This window comes from Carassius carassius, chromosome 12, assembly GCF_963082965.1.
Source record: "Carassius carassius chromosome 12, fCarCar2.1, whole genome shotgun sequence".
NCBI lineage: Eukaryota > Metazoa > Chordata > Actinopteri > Cypriniformes > Cyprinidae > Carassius > Carassius carassius.
Genome location: NC_081766.1, coordinates 28,731,419 through 28,754,551, shown reverse-complemented (window position 1 = coordinate 28,754,551; position 23,133 = coordinate 28,731,419). Strand labels below are relative to the sequence as shown.

The 23,133-nt window shown below is 37.3% G+C and overlaps 1 protein-coding gene across 2 annotated transcripts in view; it reads right to left on the bottom strand.

Annotated features, from left to right (window-relative positions):
- Positions 1 to 23,133, bottom strand: part of LOC132155174 (adenylate kinase isoenzyme 5-like) — a 127,270-nt gene that overhangs the window by 34,877 nt on the left and 69,260 nt on the right. For both annotated transcript variants that reach the window (XM_059564030.1, XM_059564031.1), the window contains exon 7: positions 5,705 to 5,795. In XM_059564030.1, coding sequence (XP_059420013.1) covers positions 5,705 to 5,795 — 91 coding nt within the window. The remainder of the gene's footprint in view (positions 1 to 5,704; positions 5,796 to 23,133) is intronic.

The window sequence follows — 23,133 nt, the reverse complement described above, 5'->3', positions numbered from 1 at the left end:
CATTATATTGCATTAAATCATTTAAAAGTGACAGTAAATAAAAAATATTATTTAATTATTATTATTCATATTTTTGCTTAAAAAAATTAAAGCACATGGCTAATAATTTAAAAAAGTTACTTGAGCACCAAATTAGCATATTAGGTTACGTCAACATTAATCCAGATCAGTTTGGAAAGGCATTTTTCTCTGCTTTTAGGATTCCATCCACATTGAGATGCTGTTTTTGTCCAGTGAAAACTGAGCCTTTTGAAGCTTTCCCAAGTGGATCAATTTTAAAACAACATTTTCATGTAGTGTGTGCTTTGAAAATGAAGGGAATTCAAAAATTATGATGATGGAGGTACTCAACAACGTTTAGTTATGTGACATACATTTTACCATATACTGTATCTATGGCTGTACCAACATTGTTGTTCTTGCTATTCACTTTAATAATGTTACTAAAGATACATCTTACTTTGTACAATCATCTGTCAGGATTCTGGATTGTCTGTGTCGTGATTTGCCCCTATTTCTGTTCCTGTTTGTCCTTATTTGGTCATGTTCCTGTCCTCGTTTCATTCGATTATGATCCTATGTTTGCCCAACTATCCTTTGTATTTAAAGGGCCAAGTCACACTAGACTTTGAACGTGCAAAATTTTTTCGGACACTGCTGCGAATATGGGCAGGAGCAGGATATAACGGTTTCCCCTTAGTTATCACAACATGGATTAATATGTGCTTGTACTGTCTTTTGGGACGCCGTCTAAAGCGTCTTATTATATTGTACTCTCTGTCTCTCTCTCTATATAGAAATATATACACACTAAGCAATAAAAAATGATAAAATGTTTCTTCATTCAAATGTACCATCTGTTCCTGTTTCCACTGACACTGTGAACCATGCAGCTTCTTTTTTATTTAATTTTTATAATCTTTTAAAGATGTATTATGTAAAATAGGATGCTGCACTATGGCTAAAATTAGCGCTTCCTTAATTTTTGAATTTCTGTACAGAGAGGTCACGCAGTGACGTATCGATCTTCTACTGGTCCCATGCACGTCTTCACGTGATGCGAATTCGCAGGTCAGAGTTCACCAAACTCGAACTTTGGAAAGCATCGAAATTTTTCACATGAGCTTGCGTTTCCGGTCTGATGCATTCGCATGCGTATGAATGGAAATCAATGGAATGAAAAGTGCAGTGTGACCGCCCGTTCAGTCTCTGCTTTTCAGTGTAGTGTATGCCGGGTCCACTTGTTTCTATGTGTGTTTGCTCAGATCCTATTGTGGATTAGCCCGTGTTTTCTTCATTAAAGACTGTGAATGATACACTGTGTCTCAAATGTTCTTCCTGCAGCAGCATAACATGACTTCATCATATTTTAATCCTGCCAAGATGGCAATATTTATTTGCAATTGCTGTACTGTGGCAAAAGATGATGACAGTTGCATTTTAGATCAAAGATAGAATGTTGATTTATAGTGGGAGCTGGATATTTGTTAAAAAAATTATAGTGCCAGAAGAATAGTGTGAGAACTTGTGGATGGCAATAGTCAGAGATGGTTTTGAAATGAAAACACTGTTTTAAATATATCTGAATTAATATGGATGTAGCCTTAGAATGAAGAATCATGTCAGACTGGAGTAATGGCAGTTGGAAATTCAGCTTTCACATCATAGGAATGAATTACATTTTAAAATATATTAAAATAGAAAACTTTTGTAATAAATTGTAATATATATATTTATAAAAAATACTGTTTTAACTACATTTTTGATCAAATAAATGCAGTCTTGATTTACATTCAAAAACATGAAAAATATCTTGTTTACATTACAGTCCAAAACTATTCCTAAGTTGCATCCTTTTTTAAAGATCGTAATGAATTTGAAAGGGCCATAATTTAATGATCTAAGCGCATGGTCTAAAGTGCATTGCGCAAGTGCACTTAAGGTGTGTCCAAATCCACTTTTGCTAGTTTAACAACGGGAAAAACGGCGGCGCACTGGGCGCATGGTCCTAAATTAGAGTCTCATCTCCCATTGCCTTTTAATGTCAAGTTGCACTCGCGCCATGGCAGATTCACTATTTTTTTAAGAGCAAAGACTGAAAGCTATTCCAGAGATTAAAGGTTCTGCTCATGCACAAGGTTAAAGCACATGAGCAGACCATCTAGAGCAGGGGTCACCAAACTCGGTCCTGGAGGGCCGGTGTCCTGCAGAGTTTAGCTCCAACCCTAATCAAACACACCTGAACCACCTAATCAAGGTCTTATTAGCTATACTTGAACATTCCAGGGAAGTGTGTTGAGGCAAGTTGGAGCTAAACTCTGCAGGACACTGGCCCTCCAGGACCGAGTTTGGTGACCCCTGATTTACAGGGCACAATAATAATCTATTACACTGTAATCCTTTCAGTTTTAATATTTGGCATGTTTGTGCACTGCTGCCAATCCCTGTGTGTGTAATAAGCAGAGTGTACACACATTGTTCTCCCACCTATAGGCACATATTACTAACATGTAATTTGTGCCAAAGCAATGGAAAATAATCCACAATTTCACCCACATAAACTGCTGTTGTGCTCACTGTATGAAGAGTTTAGAAAAATTGGCCTATGTATTGACAAATAGGTACTAGCAAAAAACAAAAACAAAAAAAAGTGTTATATTAAATTGACAGTTCTAAACATTTTTAAATCTTTGTCTAACTGTTCAGTCTCAAATAAAAGTGAAAGTGACGTGACATACGGCCAAGTATGGTGACCCATACTCAGAATTCATGCTCTGCTTTTAACCCATCCAAAGTGCACACACACAGCAGTGAACACACACAATATATTTTCTATATATAATTTCTTCATTCTTTTCTAGAATAATTTAATTTAATTTAATTTAATGATAAAATCATGCAAATATTTGTTTTGGTTATGCATAAATGTGTTTTATATGTTATTACTCTATGAATTCAAATGGACTGTGTTTTCTAAGCTACAGCAGATACATAATGTATAATATCAACTGCTCTCAGTGTAAGACAAGCAGAGCCCTGACACTCACATGAATAAATCAGCAAGTGCAAGTGAAGGACAAAAGTGAAAAAAAAAAAAAACTCACAAACTGGCTTTCCCTGACACCCAAACTCCATTCGGGCCATTCAATTCATTCAAACTCTCCATATACTTTTGGTGATCTCAGCTACACCAGCCAGCACCAGGGAAAGCGTCACCTGAATGTAGCAGTTTGCCACTTCCTCAAGGTTACAGATCTCAGAGTAACTGACATCAGCATTAATGCCTGCACTATTACACAGATCTTTCCCATCCCCCGACCTCCTTATTCATCCTCTAATCCCTCGCTCTGCAGCGCATCCAGCGCTTGTAAAGAATCATCAATTTCAAATGACGGAAATCATAATATTACAACTCTTTTCTACGCAAATAAATGAGTTAGATGACCGCGCGGCCGCAGCCGACAAGGAGTGTGTTTTGTTTGCATGTGAGTGTTTTGCCCTCCCTCACTGTTTAGTTTGGTCTACTCCATTGCGTATCTTGAAACACGCCCCCTTTCACGTCGTCCAATTTACAGAGAGAGACAGATTTATCCAGTAAGCAAATTTCTCTCAGCAGCAGGCCACTGTATACGTTCACTTAAAACATAACCAACTGTGTTTACGAGAATACTTGCAGAGACAATTATTTTGAGATAATTTTGTGTGTATGTGTTCATTTAGAAGTTACGATACGCAAAAGATTAATTAATTCTGTGTACGCGCATTGTCTGAAATGTTGCTCTCAGTGCATGCTTTGAATGAGTGCGCGCAAGCTCCGAACACACGCGAATGGTAAAGCGATTGAATCGGCAAGATTTAGAAACAAGTGCAAACGATCAACTATGATCCGTTTCACCCCTTCAAGCAAATGAACAACGCGAATCAAGTTAGGAATTTTACATCACTATTCAAGATAGCCTGTCGGACAGAGCGGGGATATATTTTGGATCCCGACTGGAAAACACAATAGCCTCAGGATGTCGGACTAGCCATTTTGCAAGCCCTGCACCTCAGATCTATCCAGTCTGTGAACCATTGGTTTCCACACTGGTTTCATTCAACAAAATAAATGATTATTTTGAAAGATTGACTCGAAAGAATCTGTTCACGAATTGGATCATGAACTTTTTATTACCGGGTTAAAGATGATTTATTATTAAAATCTCGAATGAATACAGACCTCAAGTTCATCTGTAAAGCACATAAAGGTATCGTTTGATTTTATAAACTTCTATTCCATGCATGATTGTGATGATGAGCATGTATCATGAACATAGGAGTCGCTAAATGAACAGCTGCTGCACGCAGGTTTTTTTTTTTTTTTTTTTTTTCAACAGGGGGATCACTTGCCCTATTGGTTAAAATCCACAAACTGTATACTTAAATATTAAATTAATAAATGACAACAAAACAGGGATGGATGCATTATGATGTGGTGGGCTGCTGTGGGCCAGAAAGTCCAGGGCCACTTTTTGGTCCCAGTCCGCCCCTGACTGGATGCTTTGGTGTCGTTCAGTGGCATGAGATCAAGAGTTCTGTGATGACAATTTGAGTTTGAGCTGTGATACTCAGAATATCAGAAGAAAAACAGCTTCTAAAGTACGTTATAGATTTTGATGGTAGACTTCTTAAGTCCCCCCCCCCCCTTAATCTTTAAGCCCCTATCACACTGCGGAACATTGCCAGATCGCCTTCTGTGTGAACGCAAACAACTCTCAGGATTGATTCCAGGATCAATCCCTGGTTGGGGACCTAGTAAAATTGCCGGGTTCAGTCCTGGAATGAGCTCTGTGTGAACAAAAGCCAGAACAAATGCCATGCCGTAGTGATGATGCACATTATCGTGCAAATCTTTTATGAAGTGTTTTGAAGGCAGATCAACGGTCGCGATGAAAAATTATGTTCAAACTGTATTAAAGCAGAGATCAGTTAGTTCCTCACTATCCGCGCAGAAGCTGAGATCATTCGCCAGTTTAAAAGAACGTTAATGTGCCTAGCATTTTCGACTCATACATTATACGTCACATCCTGATGTCACGAGTCATTATGGGACCTTTACGGTTGTGTGTGAACGCACGCACATATTCCAGGAAATCACTGTCACTATGAAAGGGGCAAAATCTAGCAATTTTCTATACAGTCAATTACAATTTTTTTCGGCCAGTTTATCTTGACTACCTCAACTGAAGCCATGGCCGTAGTGTAAAATGGTTTGATAAACACACATTTCTATCCTGTTTTGACAGGTTTCCTAATGAAACAGAAAGCTGGTGCTGGACATTTTGGTTTAAATTGTTATTTCAAAGATGGCTCCTCTCAAATACAATATTTCAAATATTTCAAAGTACTTAATGTATACATGTATCCTGGCTAATGCTTTTCCTAGTATTATAAATTTCCTAGCAGAGGCTAAAGAATATTCTAGTGAACATTTGATTTAACAAAATGATGTATAAAATTGAAGAAAATAAAAAAGATCTTGTCCACTTTTAGGAGTAGGCTACACTATAAAATAGATGGCTTAAAAGATAACAAAAAGTTCCAAAAATTTAACTAAAAGTTTAATTTTGCTTTCATAAGATCTTGAATTGCACAAGAGGTAAAATCAATGTTGATCTTATGATGGACCTTATAAAGTAATGAAGTAGTAACTCCACATCTTTACCTGCCACAGGTTCTTTGGTGGGGTACAGTTTGTTGTCGACTGTCGTGCTGATGTCATAGAAGACTTCCTCTTCATCTCGATCTGCATCAAGCTGTATAAACAAGAGAGCATTTGTGTCAGGCATTGAGGGTACACACAAAAAAAATAATCTAGGTTTGGCCCTAGATACATTTTACTATATCAAATATTGTTGTGTTTCGATGTATTTTACGTTTAAACTCATTTTTAAATTTAAATTCATTAAACAAATTTTAATAATAATAAAGATGCTTTAATATATATTATGTTCAGTGTCCTGTCAGCACATCTGTGCATGAGTGTCCTTCGCCATGTTCCCCTGAATATTTAAAGGGGTCATATGATGCGATCAAAATTTTTCCTTTCTCTTTGAAGTGTTACTAGCTATTGGTGCATAAAGAAGATCTGTAAAGTTGCAAGGACAAAAGTCTCAAATCCAAGGGTATATTATTTATCAAAGTTAAGACTCTGCCATGCCCCCCTAAAATTGCTTGTTTTTAACATGCCCCCACGTTTACGTCACAATGTGGAAATATTTGCTTAATGCCACCTAAATGTTCACGCAAAGAAAGAAGGCTTGGTTTCAGTAACTGCAGTTAGTGTTGAAGCAGCCATGTCAGGGAGATGCTGTGTGTATCTAGACGAAAGCAAAAACTCTTTATTTGGCCTTCCGAAAGTAGATGCATTTAGGAATCTTTAAGATTACTTAACAACAGAACAGCAATGCATTTTATGGACGACTGTTTCGTGAACCTAGGAAAGGAGGTATTTCTGACTTTGCTACGACAATCTGGTGCTTCTGAATCAGCTACTGTAAATATGTTTTGTTATTAGTTTAATTATTTGCTATTGACTGTTCAAATGTGGAATTTTGTGAACCGTGTGTGTGTGTGTGTGTGTGTGTGTGAAAGAGAGAAAGAAAGAGAGAGAAAGAGAGAGACAGTCACATCACAGTAAAGTCAGCTGTCAAACACATACGAGCTTCATCACTGTGTCTGTCACGCCACTCTGTTCCCCTTTTGTGTTTGAACTGATGGTAAAACTAAGGACATTATTAACTGTCTTTACATTTATTTTGAAGGATGAAGTTCTCGATTATGGAAAGGCGCGTTACATTTCCGGAGAGTGTTTGCGGTGTTCGGTCAATCACAATGCACTGGGTCAGTTGGCCAATCAGAGCAGACTGCGCTTGTCGGGAGGAGGGACTTTGTAGAAAACGACGCATTTGAGAAAGGCCGGGCATAGAGGACCTACAATAATATACGGTATTTGAAAAATAATGTGTTTTTTGAACATTAAAGCATGTCAACATATTCTGTTATACCTAATACACAAAATAATAATCTTTAAAAAAAGCATCATATGACCCCTTTAATCAAGGAATGGGGGTTTATGAGGACAGTTGGTAAAGAATAAGAGTTGCAGTTGTATCCACGTCTGTTTAGTGTTATCTATACCGTTATTGTTCCTTCTAACTAAACATTGCTCGTACTCAATATTTCACCCTTACTGAACAATCAGGAATGGAATTCAATAAAGGATGTCCATCCTATTAAAAAACATAAATATTAAACATGGAAAAAATCTGGTTAAAGATTGGTTGAAGGCTGCAATTGAAAACATTCATCTAATACATATAAAACATATATAAATAAATTAATTTTATGCAACCACTTATCATCGTTATAAAATATATATTTGTAAAATACAGATATTCAGAATGAAATCAAAACAATAAATTTTGGTTTAGTATAATATTTTAGGTAAATATTTTTACATAACACAGTGTAAGCAAGATTACAGACAACAGGAGCAAATCAATTTAAGTCTTGGGCAAAAAGTAATTTGTTTGTAACCATGATGTGATTCATCAATGAAAGCAGGCTTCATCACAGTCTCATTATTCCTATACTATTCACTTCTTCCACACTGCAAAAGGATAGGAACAGAATGTGTTCCTATACACCTAAGTTCTAGTGCTTAGTACTAAAATGCAAAGGACCAAAACACCTTTAAAAGACACTTCACAGGAACCTTGCCTAAGTAATGCACTGTTACTTGAGAAATGGGGAGGCAAAGCAACAACCCCCTCCAACCTGTCTGAATGTTTCCATGACAACAGACTATAATGGGCCACAGCGTAGCATGTAGTGTGTGGGAGTATCCCTCGAGCTTCAGAAGACTGTGTACCTGTCATATTATCATTAGACACATAGAAAGATGTTGATTATTGGAAATGGAGAAATTAGAAATTAGATTTTTTTTCTTTATTTTCTGCCCCAAAGACTGCAAGCCAAAATGTATCCGTCTAGCCAAAGCACATCTATTTTTATCTATCTCATTCTATTTTTAGATGAACAGTCTGAAATTTGGTACTTCAAGATAATAAAATTGGTATTTTGCCATAGTACATGTTAAGAAAACATGGTATGCCATGGTAAGCATTAGAGCAATTTTACTCTAATTTTGCATTATGAAATCTAAAATTGGGTCACAACTTTATTCAGTCTGATCTGATTCCATTATTTTGGAATTATTTATTATTAGTTTCAAAAATATGCTTAAGACATAAATCTAACTAGAGGAAACACAGTCACGATAACATCTTTGTTGTGGATGTAACCCTCGTTACATACTTTGAGTGTAATTAAATGAGCCAATGCACATCGGCATGCAATTATTACATTCAGCTGCCTCTGATGACAGCGTGAGCATAAAAAGGCAGCCTGTGCAATGCATACCAGGTTTTCGCTGAGGAGCCGAGCCGGTGAATGGTGACATTTTTCTATGTAGCTGTTCCACTTGGAACAGGGACGTTGGGGAAGCCCCATCCTTCCTGAAGGAGGTTTTGGAAGCAAATACACATATGAACATCCATTTAGGTGTATATGGAAGATTGGAGGTGATTGTAACCCTTTTAGAAATCCTCTGCCGGGGAAACACGGGCTCTAAAGCTATACCGTGGATTTTACACATCAACTTAGGTCTCTCATATGGAACCGAGACTTCTACCGGTTCTCAAAGGTTCATCGAGTTAAGGCCTGGACATTTTTGCCTACTTCTGGCTGGTGAGGGGATGAAGGAGCTTTACAGGGCTTACAGTATGGAGACTCTGGTGCAGTTTTTAGCAAGTCAACACTAAACAGCGGCCTCTCAACACCTCTTCCCATCTGAGGTGAGAACACAAGAGGATACCGGCTCCACACGAAGGCTATAGAATTTAGCGAACGTGTTGGGGTTCGCCCAGCCCAACCCTAGGCACAAATCGTCGACACCAAATGCGTGCAGGTCCCCTACCCTCTTGATGGAGGCCAGTGCAAGCAGGAGTTTTCAATGAAAGAAACTTTAGCTCAACTGACTGCAAAGGCTCAAATGGGCCCTGCTGTAGTGTTTTAAGCACTAGAGACAGGTCCCAAGAGGGTATGGAGTGGGGCCGTGGAGGATTTTACCTTCTTGCCCCCATAAGGAACCTGATGATCATGTCATGTTTATCTAATGACTTACCTTCAACTGGGTCATGTAAGCAGCAATTGCAGTGGCATAGACTTTAACCAATTTGCTTGCAAGCATCGCCAACGGCCCCAGTTTATTATTATTTAACTTTCACAGCATGTTAAACATCACTCTCTTACTTGATCTGGACAAACTGTGCATCATTTGAAAGTTTGAAAGCATATCTGCGGAGATATATGGATATATTTACTGATGTTTACTTCATATTTCTTCAGACAGAATCGTCATTTCTATTCATTTTCCACTGAATTACGCGATCTGATGATAAACAGCCTCTCCCAGTGCTGTCTCTGTGTGTTTGTTTCTCAGTGCTCGTGCTGTGTGTCAGACAAACTCTGATTGGTCCTTTGCCTTGTCAATCTTTAGAGTGTCATAACCAGACACCGCCACATCGTGTCACATGCTTCCTGTACACTTCCTGGTTCAATTTTGCTTATAACACAGGGTTTCCCATACATTCATTAATTTGTGGCGGCCCGCCACAATATCAACGCTGACCGCCACGGATTGATTCAGATTTTAAAACTATTTAATATGGGTACAATTGTATTTTATTGTAGAGCTGCGTGCTGCTTGCTCCCTCCCTCTCACAAACTGACAACGGAGGCACGCACGACTAGCCCCTCCTCTTCGAACACTATCTGAATCAAAACATGAGCATGCGTTAGTTACAGATTGTTGCCGGTACTTAATGCTTATTCCCCCAGCGAAGATTCCAGAATCAATCCGGAGTTGAATGGTTAGTAATGAACACTGTTGCTCAACATAACTCTGAGAAGTTAGTCTATGTTAAGTGCTGTCGCGTTTCCATTACAGATTCGCACAAAACTTTAGTGTTTTTTTTCTAAATATCGATAAACAACTATTGCGAAATGATGGCGTTTCCATTAACCGATGTTATGCGACTAAAACGTCATTTTTTTCCTCTCGCGATCAGTCATTCCAAAAATCATGGCAACGGACGTTGGTAGGTTTATATATATCACAGCCACCAGACTAGACATTATATTATTATTATCTCCAGGTTCAGGTTGGTGTGTGTTGGTTTTTGTCCACCTCCATCTCCAGGTTTGTGTGTGTGTGTGTGTGTGTGTGTGTGTCAGAGTCTGTGTGTGTCCACCTCCAGGTCCAGTTTGGTGTGTGTGTGAGCCTGTGTGTGTCTGAGTCTGTGAGTGTGTGTGTGAGTCTTTTTGAATGTTTGAGTGTGTGAGCCTGTGTTTGAGTGTGTCAGTAAGTTTGTGAGTTTGAGTGTGTGTGTGTGTGTCCATCTCCAGGTCCAGGTTTGTGTGTGTGTGTGTGTGTGTGTGTGTGTGAGCAAAATTTGCAACAAGAAGTCTGTGAAGCAGTCATAGCACAGAAAGTGTAGCAATGGCACAGCAATGTAGCAATAGCAATGTCTTCAAAGTGATAGTTCACCCAAAAATGAAAATTCTATCATCGTTTACTCACCCTCAAGTTGTTCCAAACCTGTATGAACACAAAGGAAGATATTTGGAAGAATGTTTGTAACCAAACAGATCCCGGTCCCCATTGACTACCATAGTATATATTTTTTCCTACTATGGAAGTCAATGGGGACCGAGATCTGTTTGATTCTGTCATTCTTCCAAATATCTTCCTTTGTGTTCAGCAGAACAAAGAAACTCATACAGGTTTGGAACAACTTGAGGGTGAGTAAACGATGATAGAATTTTAATTTTTGGGTGAACTATCCCTTTAAGGTATCTGACACTAAGGCCCAATCCCAATTCTACCCCTTTCCCCTACCCCTCCATTTCGCGCGTTCATGTGAAGGGGTAGGGGTGTCTCGATTCTCTACTGCTTGGAGGGGAAGGGTTAGGGGAAGGGCCAGATAGCCCTTCAAACAAAGATTTTTCAGGACCACACTTCAAACGAAGGGGTATGAATTATCTCGGCAACATGGCTTCTACAGCGAACAAAAAGACACATAAATGTAAGCTTTTTTGGCATAAATAAATATTTTAACGAAAAGTAATCATTTTTTTTATGTTACATTCAATTGTGAGTTCATATTAACGGTCATGTTACTCAAAGAAATGTTTGCAAAAAATCGCTGATATTTGCTAACGTCATATCATTACAGACTGCATGATAGTGCCACAGCATATGCCTTATCAGGGTGATAACTGCCGTAGAATAATCGCCCCAATAATTAGAAATCGCTAAACCATTTTCTCAAATGTTGCCTATTCGAGAGAAAGAGAGAGAGAGAGAGAGAGAGAGAAAGAGAGATAAATGGAGGTTGCGTGTATTCGCGTCTGTTCGTTTATCTTTTTAGAGTGAGTTTACTTAAAAACAGCGATTGTATACTCTCATCGCTGGAAAATATAATGTAGCGATTCAGTATTTAACTGTATTTAAAACGCGATTTCCGATATGTGTGTCAGTATGTGTCAGTAAGCAGCTCATTAATACAGAACGATAATTAAAGGCTCTAATGCACACCAGCACACCAGTATATGTGTGTATTGTAAGAGCTAGACGACGAACGCGGATGACGTGTGACGTCATGGTAGTGGTGTCCCAATCCTTAGGGGAATATCTTCTCCCCTACCCCTTGACACTCTGTTTTAAGGGACAAGGGGAAGGGGTAGACGGAGGGGTAGGGGAAGGGGAAGGGGTATAAAATAGAATTCGGATTGGGCCTAAGTGTTGGCAATGGAAGTGTGTACTTGTCACTAAAAATATATGACATATTTATGATATATACATATATATATATATATATATATATATATATATATATATATGATATATTTAACTTAATCCCCACCACCCCCCTTCCCCGGTCCCCAAACACCACACCACCGCAAATAGAATCTAATTCTGTGGGAAACACTGCAACAACACAGATATACCTCTGTACACACGAAATATCCGAATAATAAACCCGCGATTATGATAGTAAAGCTTAGTATGAGATTTTCTTGAGATCTGGGGCGTTTTTATAAAAAAATTAGAAAATGTACATCTGAAATGCTAACTTGTGCCGTGATGTAAAAGGCTATAGATAGCATATTTTTACAACAGTAAACGACTAAATTCCACCCGTGATCGCAAAAGGAAGTTATTACAAACACTCGATCGGGGTTTAAAGTGAGTTTTGAGTAAAAGTGTACTAATAATTTCATAAATTGTCTGATGTAGCTTGATGCTAACGTTAGCTCTAATGCTACTAATAGCAGGTGCATTTCTTCTTCATAATGCATTTCTGTTACAATAATTCATGTAAGGTCGTTTTGTTATATTTTTATAGTAAGACTTTTGATAAATAAGGGCTAAATGCGTACTCAGAATGAAGTGAGATTGCAGTTTAGTGGATTGTAAAGCTTGAAAATACCACAACAAAGGCTAATAAAGGTGGAATAGCAGGAAAAGCAAAAGAATAATGATAAAAGAATAATGGGGATAATGTGTCATACCTGGCGGAGGTGTGAAAGACTCGTTTCGTGAGAACAATAGAATCACGAATCGGGGAGTTTTCAAAGCCAAACACACAGACAAAGCACACAGGAGTGTTTATATGTGAGATCTTACAGAGATGACAAGTGCCATAAATCAATCTGATTAGCCTTCTCTAAAAACACACATGACATGGCCTTAGAAAATATTTAATAAAATTCACAGTTTTACAGATTAGATTATGAAATTTTCATATGAAGCTTTGGTAGACTTGTGGCTTTAGCTACACGATGTTTCTAAACTCATATCATACATCAACAATTTTTTAAATACATTTTAAAAATATGTTTTAAATATTTTTATTTTTGTTTTTATGTTTGAGCTTATATATATCTCTATTATCATAACAGTCTGAGTGAATCTGATTCATGAACAGTAAACTTTGAAGTGTCAGCTTTGTGAACAAATGTTGATTATGTATCTAGTCAGAAAGAATCATGAGCAGAAACTTTTATCATTTGTCATTTCTGTCTCCATACCAAAACATGGGGGGTGACTGGTAAGGGTTTAAGGGTGGAGGGAGACAGCCTTTGCTCCAACGCTTTCTGCAACAAGAAAAGTACGTCCCTGATCGGGCATTTCTGGGGTTCTTCTCAACAAGAAGAACACCACTCGATGAACAGGTTTCCCTACAAGGCATAAGCATGTCTCATAGAAATGCTCTTGCTCTCATCAAAAGTGATGATGTCAACTAACTCTTAGGGGTAAGTCATTAAGAACCTCTGCGTCCCGTCTAGGGACCGGAAATTCTGGACGCAGGTGCCACAGGGTGCCCTGTCTCTGAGTGAGCAGATCCTTCCTCAGAGGAATCTGCCAAGGAGGGGCTATAGCGAGGAGCATTAGTTCGGGGAACCAGGTCTGATTGGGCCAATATGGCCCCACAAGCAGAACCTGCTCCTCGTCCTCCCTGACTTTGCACAGTGTCTGTGCGAGAAGGCTTACTGGGGGAAACTCATACTTGTGCAGGCCCCATGGCCAGCTTTGTGCCATTGTGTCCATGCCGAGTGTTCCCTCGGTCAGGGAGTAGGACAACTGGCAATGAGAGGTTTATGGAGAAGCAAACAGGTCTACCTGAGAGGCTCCAAAATGTCTCCAAATCAGCTGGACTGCCTGGGGATGGAGATGCTACTCTCCCGGGAGCATAGCTTTAGACAGCTCATCTGCTGTATGGTTGAGCACTGAATGTGAATGGCACAAAGTGACCTCAGAACCTTTCGACTCTGTGTCGGGAAGAGTTTGCTCTTTTCCCAGTTGACCTGAAGACCCAACAGGGTAAGAAACTGGAGCACCTGGTCCCTTCACTTCCATAACTGATCTTGAGACTGTGCTAGTAGAAACACATATCGTTGAGATAGTTGACGATGCGAACACCCTACTCTTTAAACAAGAGCCCCCTCCAAGGCCCTCCTCCGGGGAAGGGAGTGGTGCATTTACCATCTCCCAAAGAGCAGATCCCTTCATCTCTGTGTCGCCTGTCTCAGGGATGCTTGCTCTTACGCTTGCCACCAGGTTTAATGGCCTGGAGAACGTGTTGGCGTGCCAATGCCCGGCTCCACGGCACTGCTTGGCTGGGGGTTGCTGCAGATGCAGTGCAGAAGCAGGCTGGGGCACTATGGCAGGCAGACGGGTGGAGGCAGCAGCTGCACGCTGGGGCAGGATGTGTCAAATCGCCTCCGTCTGCTTCAGTGCAGCCGAGGACTGCTGGGTAAAGCTCTCTACTACAGCACCAAAGAGGCCGGTCTGGGACACAGGGGCATTGAGGAACCGTACCTTTGTCGGTTTCCCTCATTTTGGCCAGACATAGACAGAGATGGCGCTCCTGGACCACAAGCGTGGACATTGCATGACACAGAGAACTCATTGTGACCTTTGTCGCTCGGAGCGCGGTTCAAAAAATAAAGTCCTTTGATAATGTTGGCTTTTCACATGTATTATGTTTATATAATAAGGATCTTGTCTTCACGACAACAATATCTATACTTCATGTTGAGCATAAATATAAAGCCTACTGATAAAATAGACTATGTTTGACAGGTGCAATATGCCAGTGTGTCACCGGCCTAAGGTTTTCAAAAGGCATCATGCGAGTGTGAACATCACTACAACTAGGAAAAAAACGATTGTAATTCAAACGCAGCTCCCATCTGCATTTAAACAGACTTTTGCTCTTAATTCCGATCGGTCCAAAGCAATAACGAAATCTGAGCAGGTCTAAAAACTGAAACTGTTGTTGCTGAACACAAAAGTTATATATATATTTTTTTAAATATGAGCAGGCCTACAAGCTGGGATTGGTAATGCTGCACTGTTATCATAGTTATTTATTTATATTTTTCATTATATTTTATTATATGATATTGGTTTGACACTGAGAGTATTTTATTTAGTGGAGAACGTTGCAGCAGTATTTTATTTCTTATTCTTTTTTTATTTTATATATATTTTATTAAAAAGTATTTTTTAAAAAGTGTAAACAAATTGTTAAAAAAAGTTTATAGTAATGAACAACCTGCAGTTTAATGTTTACATTTCTTTCCCTTACTGTACCGAAAATGAACCGAACCGTGACTTTAAAACTGAGGTACGTACCGAACCGTGATTTTTGCATACTGTTACACCCCTAAAATATATATATATTTATCTTCAAGAACTGTTCTCATCCAGAGTGAGGAAAAGGGCTAGCAAAATCACTCTGGACCCCTCACATTCAGCACACTCCCTCGTTAAACTGTTGCCGTCTATTTGACACTACAGAGCTCTGATCACCAGAACGGCCAGACACAGGAACAGTTTCTTACCTCAGGCAATCTATTTCATGAACACTTGACAATAACTGTGGAACACACAACACTATTTATACACGCATACACTTGTTTATCTAACACACATACTTACACATTAAATTTGCACATAATATACCTCTACATACAAAACAGTTTATTGTAATATACCTGAACATACAATTGTCAATATACATATTGTTATTCCTTATTTACTTGTTATTAATTTTTATTAGTATTGTATAATCTGTCTTTTTGTTATGTCGCTGTCATTCTGTTGCTCTGTGGTAGCTTCTGTCATGCAAACAAATTCCTCGTATGTGAAAACATAACTGGCAATAAAGCTCATTCTGATTCTGATTCTCTCTCTCTCTCTCTCTCTCTCTCTATATATATATATATATATATAATCAGAATAAAGAATGAGCTTTATTGCCAGTTATGTTTTCACATACGAGGAATTTGTTTTCATGACAGAAGCTTATATATATATATATATATATACATATATATATATATATATATATACACACACATATACATATATGCAGGGCTCCAGACTGTGACTGACATTTTGCAACCATTTTTTTCTGCCGGTGAAACTATTTTTTGTGAGCAGTCGCACTGGTGCAATCACCGCGCTGCCCAACTGATTTGTGCTGCCATTGCTGTTGCATTTGGGAAACATCAAACGGCAAACAAAACAAAAGTGAAACTTAACCGTGCTACGTTTCAAGGGGAATTAAAGTTGATTCCGTGACACTGTTACTGCACAGATGCAATAATGCTGCGAGATCCAGTGAGAAGCGTTTGAATTCGCCACACAATTATAAGATTACTGCAAGATGTAGTGACAATCATTCAAATTCTGCACAGAAATCTTGGTTATAAACAGCACTGGCATACAGTACATCAGGAAACCAGAAACGTTAATGCTAACTGTAACCATGGTGTTGGGGTATAGTCGATACTTTAAAGCACTAAAATGATCCAGTTTGAATTTTATTTTTAATGGGTTGAACAAAATATACTTTATGGTAAACAAACACTTATGTAAAATTTAAAAAAATACATCAAATCACAATTATAACCAGTAGACAGCAGCAGAGGAGCACTTTATTAGTTTATTAATTATTCATTTCTACTTTTTCTATATATTTTGAAATAAAATCACTATTATAAAATATATGAACAAAGATGAACAAAGATTTTACGGGTTTGGAACGACATTGGGGTAAGCGATTAATGACAAAATTTTCATTTTGGGGTGAAGTATCCCTTTAACTTCACAAGTGCAACACTTGTTTTTTAGAAACCCCATCCATGTGAATCTGTATATGTGATACTAATGTTTAAAATTATCAGTTTTCAAATCTTGTAGCAGCTTAAAGATGTTTAAAGGTCATAAAATAATATTATGCACAAAACTGTGCAAACATTAGGCTTTCTTAATTGAAACTTTGTGTGAAAAGTAATAAAAGTTTTACTGTCTCTAGTGTTCATTTCTAATGGAAACTGCAAGTGATTTTGTTTTGTGGAAACATAGTTAGAGGCACGTATTTCCAATGAGCCTGGGTATTTTGTCATTCCATCCTGTGCCAATCCAGCCTAGGCGGGGATTGACATACTATATGAGATGTAAATAGTAACCGCGTTACGAAGTTTAATCAGATATTCTGTTTATTTCACTAAGATAGCGGGGTTGGCTAGCTCCAGAGAGAAACTAGTAGCTAGACAACACACAAGAGACCTGTCCTGACTTTTATAAGATTACTGCAAGATGTAGTGACAATCATTCAAATTCTGCACAGAAATCTTGGTTATAAACAGCACTGGCATACAGTACATCAGGAAACCAGAAACGTTAATGCTAACTGTAACCATGGTGTTGGGGTATAGTCGATACTTTAAAGCACTAAAATGATCCAGTTTGAATTTTATTTTTAATGGGTTGAACAAAATATACTTTATGGTAAACAAACACTTATGTAAAATTTAAAAAAATACATCAAATCACAATTATAACCAGTAGACAGCAGCAGAGGAGCACTTTATTAGTTTATTAATTATTCATTTCTACTTTTACTATATATTTTGAAATAAAATCACTATTATAAAATATAAACTCATCAAGAAATCATATTTTGTCAGAATCTTACACTTTTTTGTGCATGAAGTAAGAAAAGTCACAAACTTGTCTTCAATTTGCTACTAAATCACAAATAATTACTGAAGCTGGTCAGTTCCTTACGCTAGAATATAATGTACATTTAATAAGAGTGGAATAAATACATTTTCTGTATATAAAAAGTAGATTTTGCACTTGTTACTGTTGTTAATAAAAGTAAATTTTGTATGCATCTTAACTCAAGCTTAGCGCTTTACTGTCAAATCTGTATAAACAACAAAGAAAAGAAAAATAAACAAGAAATGAACATGAAATATTCACCACCCCAAATGTTATTCTCCACCATTAATCTTGCATACACTCAAGCCTCAACATAAGTATATCAAAATAGTTAGTAAATTAACTTTTACTAAAATTAACCACTCTGAAATGACCACAGCTTTCGTTCAGAGGTCATTTCAGAGTGGGGTTAAAAGGCTCTGACTTTAAAGAAATGACATCAAACCCCATGTGGCGACACCAAAGAGACTCGCCGTCAAAGCATTATAGATAGCTAATTAAATGGGTCTATTTTTTTGCTATGAAGGGATGAACTTCAATCAAAGATCCACAATAAATCAATACTCTCTCGCTTTTCAGTTACACTTAAAAAGGTTAACGCAGAGCCCGTCATCAAAGCGTTCTGTTGGAATTGCTCATATATGAGATCCAGGGCACAGGAAACAAACAATATTATTGCAGTTTGATTCTGAATTTGTGTGTTTGTGAGTGATACTTATTTTTATCTCTTATGCATGTACGTCAGGTCTGAGTAATTACTGACCTCAAATGACATCAATCAAAATTTGTTGCTGTACAAAGGCCAGATGCTGAGCTAGATACTGAGTACATTTCCGTTCACTGGGGTTTATTTGTCAGGTCCAGTTATTGATTTTTGGCAGAATTGAAAGGAAACTGGCTATAAATTAATTGAAAAATGTTCGAATGAATCATTTGAGACACTTCATGAGAAATGTTATGTCTTGTAAACATCTCATTTACATTTAATGTAAATGACATGATCAATGTCATAGTCTACTCCGAATGTCACTATTATAATTAATACTTATATTCAGCAATGACATATTAAATCGATAAAAGCGACAGTTAAGTATGTTTATAATGTCACATTTATTTATTTAGATATCAAATGGTTTAATTTCTATTGTTTATTCACAATAATACTGTATGTATTTTTAACCAAATAATTTATCAGCAAATCCCCCTCCCCCACTGACCCTGCACATTTAAGACATTTATGTTAACATCTTAATCACATGTAAAATGTAAAATAAATAAAATCTGTCTTTCCTTATGTTGGAATAATAGAATATATATATATTTTCCTGCTTATTGACTGTAACTGGATCAACCAAGTTGCTGATATGCAAACAGACATTTTTGCAAATTCAAGTGTTCAATGCATTCAGGTTTCTGACATAAGAAATCAAAGGATTTTTTTGTACTTAAAATTACATATTAAGACATAATAATATGAAAAGTAAAAAAAAAGGCTACGATTACGACACGTCAAACATTTTTATGTTTGAAATAGGAAATAAGCTTCAATAGGAAAGCATTTGAAACTGGGCAGAAACATTCTGATTATTAATGATATAAAGCAAAAAGGTGTTAATAAATGTTTTATGAAAGTATGAATGCCAGGCCAGTTGCAAATGTTTAAATGTTGATATCCTACAAAGGTTGAAACACTTGAACACTTTACCTTCCCCTTGATCTGACCGAAGGCTACAGAACTGATGTATCATGTTTTTGTGAAGCTAACATCTTCCTGTCACAGGGTAGTGAGATAGTTAACAGCACTAATAATAACATACTGTATTCATTTCAGATGCTACTTTCTTCCCCCTTCAAACAGCCTAATGAAGGTCGCTTCACCATAGCAACAAGTGGAAGAAGTCACTGAAGACGCAAAAGGATCCCAAACATCATTTCTTGAGTCATTCTTCACATTGCTGTCATTTCTTACACCTTTAAAATGAACATCACCGAGGGTTACCCACAGCCAGAGCTTACATTAAACTCCAACAAACAAGTAATTACAAGCTTTCCAGTAGAAATTTCTCCACATGACATTTTTACCTGCAACGTCCATCTTCCCCTACCAAGGAGCTTTAGTGTTTAACACTTGTCAAAAAAAATAAAAAATTAGGGATCCGAATTTCCAGCCATCTTAACAGATTGGGCTCAGTCAGGTTAACATTGAGTCATACTCTGCCACATACACATCCAATATAAGCACCTATGGTGCCCTGCTGTTCAGCATAAAACGCAACGTGCTAAACTGCTTCGGAGACAAATTTATGAAAGAAAGAAAGAAAGAAAGAAAGAAAGAAAGAAAGAAAGAAAGAAAGAAAGAAATATTATAAAGACTTGGAAACAGAATGCCACCCTGCAGTGCCGATTAAATACTGACAAAGTGAGTCACACCAAATGATTTACAACTTTGTACAATAGTTTGTGTAAGTTTTGGAGTTCATAATTCCAATAAGAAACTATTCTGATAAATTACGTTATTATACTTCAGTGTATCTGTAATAAATCAAGAATTGCTATTAATTACTAAATTCAAAAGTTATTCAAAGTATACAAGTACATTTTTATGAGCATTTAATTTTCCTTTTATTTATTTTTATAATAAAAATTGTATTTTATTTTTGTGAAATGGTTTAATATAATAATATAATATATAAGTATATTTTGTGCGCAGCAGTCGTCCGTGAGGGGCTGTCACTCTATTTTCAGTTTTGTGGCTGATACAGAATACCGTACAAGGTTTGTGTTCAGCGAATGTTCTCCAAAGTGACGTAACAATGCAGAGAGACACAGAGGAGACGAATTGTTGAATAAAGTTGTTATTTTTTTTTTCTTTTTTGCATACATAAAGTATTCTCGTCGCTTCATAACATTACGGTTGAACTACTGATAGCAGATGGACTATTCTGACGATGTCTTTCATACTTTTCTTGACCTTGACAGTATAATTTACTGGGACAGTCAAAAGCCTCCCGTTTTTCATCCAAAATATCTTAAATTGTGTTCTGAAGATGAACAAAGATTTTACGGGTTTGGAACGACATTGAGGTAAGCGATTAATGACAAAATTTTCATTTTGGGGTGAAGTATCCCTTTAACTTCACAAGTGCAACACTTGTTTTTTAGAAACCCCATCCATGTGAATCTGTATATGTGATACTAATGTTCAAAATTATCAGTTTTCAAATCTTGTAGCAGCTTGAAGATGTTTAAAGATCATAAAATAATATTATGCACAAAACTGTGCAAACATTAGGCTTTCTTAATTGAAACTTTGTGTGAAAAGTAATAAAAGTTTTACTGTCTCTAGTGTTCATTTCTAATGGAAACTGCAAGTGATTTTGTTTTGTGGAAACATAGTTAGAGGCAAGTATTTCCAATGAGCCTGGGTATTTTGTCATTCCATCCTGTGCCAATCCAGCCTAGGCGGGGATTGACATACTATATGAGATGTAAATAGTAACCGCGTTACGAAGTTTAATCAGATATTCTGTTTATTTCACTAAGATAGCGGGGTTGGCTAGCTCCAGAGAGAAACTAGTAGCTAGACAACACACAAGAGACCTGTCCTGACTACACACAACATGGTCAGAGTGGTTCAGCACAACAGCCAACGGTGCTGAGAATTCAGTGACAATAACTGTTGGCAATCGTGCCGTGCCATGGCGAAACAAGCTCAAGTGGAAACATAACTGGAGCTGCTCCTTACTGTTCTTAGAACTATTCGGCCTGACAGAGGAAAAACAGCTTATGGTCCCATAAAGAACAGTTAACATTTAACAAACTATTATATTGCACAAAATACTTTATAGTGCAACAAGATTTTTTGATTTTTTAAATCTTCTTCACACTAAGAAAAATAAATGGTGCTGTTACAAACTTTTTCTTGAATGTTCTTTGGAGAACCAAAGAACTTCTATGATATTGGTGTGAAACGTGTAGTGTAGTTCTGTATTATTGAAGAAAAATTCACTTTAAAATAATAATCATATCATACTCCTCCTCATGTTGTACCCTACTTGTAAGATGTTGTTTTTCAGTGGAGCACACATTTTATTCACTGAAAATATTCCCTGAAGTGATTCAGATTCAGTGTCAGATTAAAAATGACAAAGGCTATGGCATAACCAAATGGAGTGTAATAGTGACTTAAAATATAGTTAATTTAGTTGTTTTTGGAATAGCCTTGGTGGCCTTTTCTTTTTTTCATTGAGATTATTATTGGAGAAGTTTAACAATGGCAATTTCCGTCCAAATATGTGCTTATATTTCACTTTTTTAGAGGGGGTCTCAGAACCTACATGTTAATGAGCTGGTGCCATAATCATAATCACACATTCTAATCAATGCAATGAATCTCCTACAGACAAACACAGACTTTCAACTTAGTTTCGCTGTTCATGAAAATGTAGCCTGTCCTGAATCAAGGATTTTTGAGGACTGAAAACAGCTGACTAAGCTGACGAGGCAAGAAAGCATCCCAGATGGAAAAATGTCATGCCTATTAACAGGACACTGAAATTAATAATTTCAACACAGACATTTAAAAAGAAATTCATCTATTGTGTTCCACAGAAGATGCCAGAGATTTGGAATGCCAACATGCAGGAGAGTAAAATATGACAGAATATTCATTTTTTGGGTGAATTATCCCTTTTAAAGAAGAATGTCCAATATTTTAGTCAGTTTTATATAAAAAAAAAGTGACAGTAAAAGACAAGGCAAGGATGATGAATATTTGGACAAACACTGTATGTGGTTCTTGTTCAGATTAGTTTTATTAACTTGACTCAGGCCCTCAGTTTAGATGAAATAAATGTGGCTTTGTAAAGCTACATCCTAGGGTCATTTTAGCTATAAAAGTTTAGTTAGCAATTTCAGCCCTAAACAGTGCTTGCAGGCAGAATGAAATCTAAAGCAGCAAACTAGCAAAGTTTAGAGTAGCACTGACAAGCTGAAGATATCACTCTGACAGCCGGTGCACAAACTCTACTGCATGTGGTTGACATTAAGTAGATAAATGACACACTTCATTAATCTTAAGATAACCGGATATTTCCTATATATGACATTATGACTCTCCTGAATCTCTAAAAATGTTACATCACCAAATTTTGCAACATCCAATTAATTGCAAACAAATTCAGTAGTCTTCCATACTCGTGGTGCCAGCAGAATGTGTCAGTTTCATGCATGCATTAGAATTTGGTTTAAATTTCCCATTTTTAATGAATAATGAGTCAGAAGTATGTTTCTAAACCTGTTGCATATACAGGAAGCACCAAAGAAACTAAAAGAGGCCACATTATTTATATCAGTTTCACCTGGAACCCACAGGGACCCCGTCGCCATGGGAACTGCGGGGGTGATTGGGGAAAGATTTCACATCTTAGGCTTATCCAACCTGAAAC